The sequence below is a fragment of the Blastocystis sp. subtype 4 genome (assembly GCF_000743755.1).
Source record: "Blastocystis sp. subtype 4 strain WR1 chromosome Unknown seqid_0614, whole genome shotgun sequence".
In the NCBI taxonomy this organism is placed as follows: Eukaryota; class Bigyra; order Opalinata; family Blastocystidae; genus Blastocystis; species Blastocystis sp. subtype 4.
In genome coordinates, this window is record NW_014568933.1 from 1 (window position 1) to 3,429 (window position 3,429).

General features: G+C 40.1%; 2 protein-coding genes across 2 annotated transcripts; both read right to left on the bottom strand.

Moving 5' to 3' along the window:
* Positions 1 to 136: 136 nt before the first annotated feature.
* On the bottom strand, positions 137 to 1,185 carry JH06_5215 (alcohol dehydrogenase; the record flags this gene model as incomplete). The annotated part of the gene is made up of 2 exons (XM_014669371.1): positions 137 to 1,103; positions 1,133 to 1,185. 2 exons carry the CDS (start codon positions 1,183 to 1,185, stop codon positions 137 to 139), a joined length of 1,020 nt encoding a protein of 339 aa, XP_014524857.1.
* A 171-nt stretch (positions 1,186 to 1,356) lies between these two features.
* On the bottom strand, positions 1,357 to 2,874 carry JH06_5216 (cysteine mitochondrial; the record flags this gene model as incomplete). The annotated part of the gene is made up of 6 exons (XM_014669372.1): positions 1,357 to 1,780; positions 1,811 to 2,052; positions 2,084 to 2,272; positions 2,300 to 2,557; positions 2,587 to 2,672; positions 2,703 to 2,874. 6 exons carry the CDS (start codon positions 2,872 to 2,874, stop codon positions 1,357 to 1,359), a joined length of 1,371 nt encoding a protein of 456 aa, XP_014524858.1.
* Between the last annotated feature and the right edge of the window lie 555 nt (positions 2,875 to 3,429).

A 3,429-nucleotide genomic window follows, 5' to 3' on the forward strand; every position in this document is an offset into this window, starting at 1 on the left:
ATACTGTTGAACTGTAAGGGTTATTCGTGTTACTATGGGTTGTTTGTTGAGAGTAAGAGTGGATTTGAGGTATTTGGTATTGGAACATCTCATTGTGATATCATTCAATCCTTTGTTACTACAAACATTCATACATCTAGTTTACATATTCTCCATCCCAAACCATATTACCATCAGCTGGAGCAGGGAAGAAGAATGAAGGATCAGCAAATCTGTAACCCTTATCCAAGGCACGAATATCCTTCATATTCTCTTCGGTTAGTGAGAATGAGAAATCAAATACATTGAAGTTCTCAAGGATACGTTCCTTATGAACTGATTTAGGAATACAAACTGATTTAGGAATACAAATAGTACCACGCTGAATAGCCCAACGAATCATAATCTGAGCGGGTGTCTTGTGATGTTCTTCAGCAATACGAGCAATCACAGGATCCTTCATAGGTGAAGCATACTTATGAGGGAATCCACGATCAGCTCCACCTAATGGGAAGTAGGCCATGAAATACATTCCATTCTTATCCAACAGATCCTTCACTTCCCACTGTTGGAGATAAGGATGTAACTCAACTTGATTGACAGCAGGCTTAACAGTACATCGTTCCAGAAGAAGTTGGACCTTCTTTCCCGAATAATTAGACACTCCAAGGGCTCTCAGAATGCCCTTGTTGTACAACTCTTCCAGTTTCCTCCAAGTTGGCATAAGTAGATCAATGTTGAATCCAAGTTTCTCACTGCCTTCAGGAGGGAATACGTCACAGTCAAAGAAGTAACCCTCTTGGCGTTTCTTTTCTTGCTCAGGAGGCAAGTTGAAGAAAGCAGCTTGATGGATCAGGAAAAGATCAATATAAGTAGTCTGCAGATCTTCAAGAGATTGGTTGACAGCTTTCTCTACGTTCTCTGGTTTCCAATCGGAGACCCAAAGCTTTGAGGTAATGAACAGTTCTTCTCTCTTCACAATTCCCTCATCAATACACTTCTTGATAGCAGCACCGACTTCTTTGTGATTTCTGTAAGCACAAGCAGTATCAATGAGACGATATCCAGCCTTGATTGCAGTTTCAACAGCTTCTGCACATGAATTTCCACCAGAGAGGAAAGTTCTAGGATCAAGAATTGCTTCAATCCTTACCCAAGTCCCAAAAGGGGCATCTTTACACCATTGTTCAGAATAACACTGTTCATTTAGAAGATATAAGTAATTGAAAGAAATAATGAAAACAATGAGGCTTGTAGTAAAGATCTTAGAGAAACTGTTCTGATTTGTGTCAAAGGAGATTAACCAATCAGATTGCTTGAACTTGTGATTGACAGATAAGGTTGTTTTCTAAGCAAAAGTGTTATTGTGTGGATATTCTATTGATTGGGAAAATAACCATAAAAGTAATCTGAATAGATCGTTTTTCCTTGTGAGAGAATTGGATTGTATTTTGGAGTTGTGCAACAGAGAGAGGAAGCGGAGATGAAAGGATAGGTGTGGATCAGTATATAAGAAGGAGAAGGCGGTAAGGAACCGTGGTTCTTAGAAGCATAAGAAATCTTCAACAAACACGAATAATGACTACTCCACTGAATAGTACTGAGATCAATGCCTTGCTGCTTCATCTCCCATAAAGGACTGAGATCACGAAGTCTTCGGACCTGCTCAACAATCATATCAACAGCAGCATCAACTTCCCACTCCTTCGTGAACCGAGAAAGTCCAATTCGGATACTCGTATGAGCCAAATCATCACGAACTCCCAATGCTCGCATAACATAACTAGGCTCCAAAGAAGCACTAATTATCATAAGAATAATCCATAATTACCTAGTGCAGGCACTTCCCGAACTTACAGCCAATTTCGGCATTGCCATAATCAGTGACTCTCCTTCAACACACGAGAATGAAAAATTCAAATTACCAGGCCAACGATGCTCTCGATCACCATTCAGTGTCACATCAGGCAATTCCTTCATAATTCGATCATAGAAGTGATCCGAGTATTTCTTGATACGCTTGTAATCTTCTTCCATCTCATTCTTGCATAATTCAGCAGCTCTACCAAAACCCTAGACATGAATGGAGATCAATACAGCATACCACAACCAAAGGAGTAGGAAGAGTTCCAGAGCGGTAACCACGTTCCTGACCACCTCCAGACATCAGGGGTTCCAGACGGACACGAGGCTTTCTTCGAATGTAGAGAGCTCCTACACCCTTGGGTCCGTAACACTTGTGACCAGAAATTGACATGAGATCGATGTTCATTTCGTCTACGTTCAAAGGAAGCTACGCATAAAGCAAAGAGCGAAGAACGACTTTTCCGAACATTTGAGCACAATCTGAATGGAAGAACACTCCCTTCTTTCTGCAAAGAGCACCAATTTCCTTAAGAGGCTGTACAACACCAATCTCGTTGTTGACCCCCATGATCGATACGAGACTTGTCTGGTCAGTAATTGCATTTTCCAGATCTGTTAAAGAAATGAGTCCATTCTTTTGAACGGGAAGATAGGTGACTTTGAAACCTCGTTCCGAAAGCCAACGACAACTATCCAACACACATTTATGTTCCTAAAATGAAAGACACAAAATGAGACTACAATTTGGGTGGTGATAATATGGTTCTTCTTCGATTTATAGAACTGAGCAACTCCTTTCACAGCAATATTATTGCATTCGGTGGCACCTACTATGAGAACAAGAACACGATAAATACCAGATGTGAAGATGATCTCTTTGGGGGATGCACCAATGAGGCTTGCCACTTGTTCTCGTGCTTTCTCAACAGCAGTTGCTGCGCTCCAGCCGTAAATGTGCGTTTTAGAATGAGGATTACCGTAATCTTCAGTGAAATACGGAAGCATGGTTTGTAGGACTCTGGTATCCATACGTGAAGTAGCCTACATGATTACATACAAACCCAAATACTCTACGCCACTATCCATGTAGATTACGTCTCTCAAATCGAGATCCTTATTAATAAGACGATCGTTATATCTCGAGTCATCATCTTCAGTACTGCAACTTGAGAATGAAGCTAGTTATAAGTTAGAATACCTATTTCCCACCCAATGGGATTTTCGTAACTAATTGAATCGAAGGAATGATCGATCTGCATGCTAATCCCAATATCTTGGTAGAATGTCTAGCCAACATCACTTGTAACAGAAAGAATGACAAAGTTATAAAGAGGGAAACGTAGAAACCACACGTTTTTGATTGATTTGTTGATACAAACATTCACAAACTAGTTTACATATTCTCCATCCCAAATTATGTTTTGATCTGCTGTTTTGGGAAAGAGGAAAGAAAGGTTAGCGAATCTGTAACCCTTATCCAATGCCCGAATATCCTTCATATTCTCTTCAGTTAGTGAGAAATCAAATACATTGAAGTTCTCAAGGATACGTTCCTTATGAACTGATTTAGGAATACAAATAGTA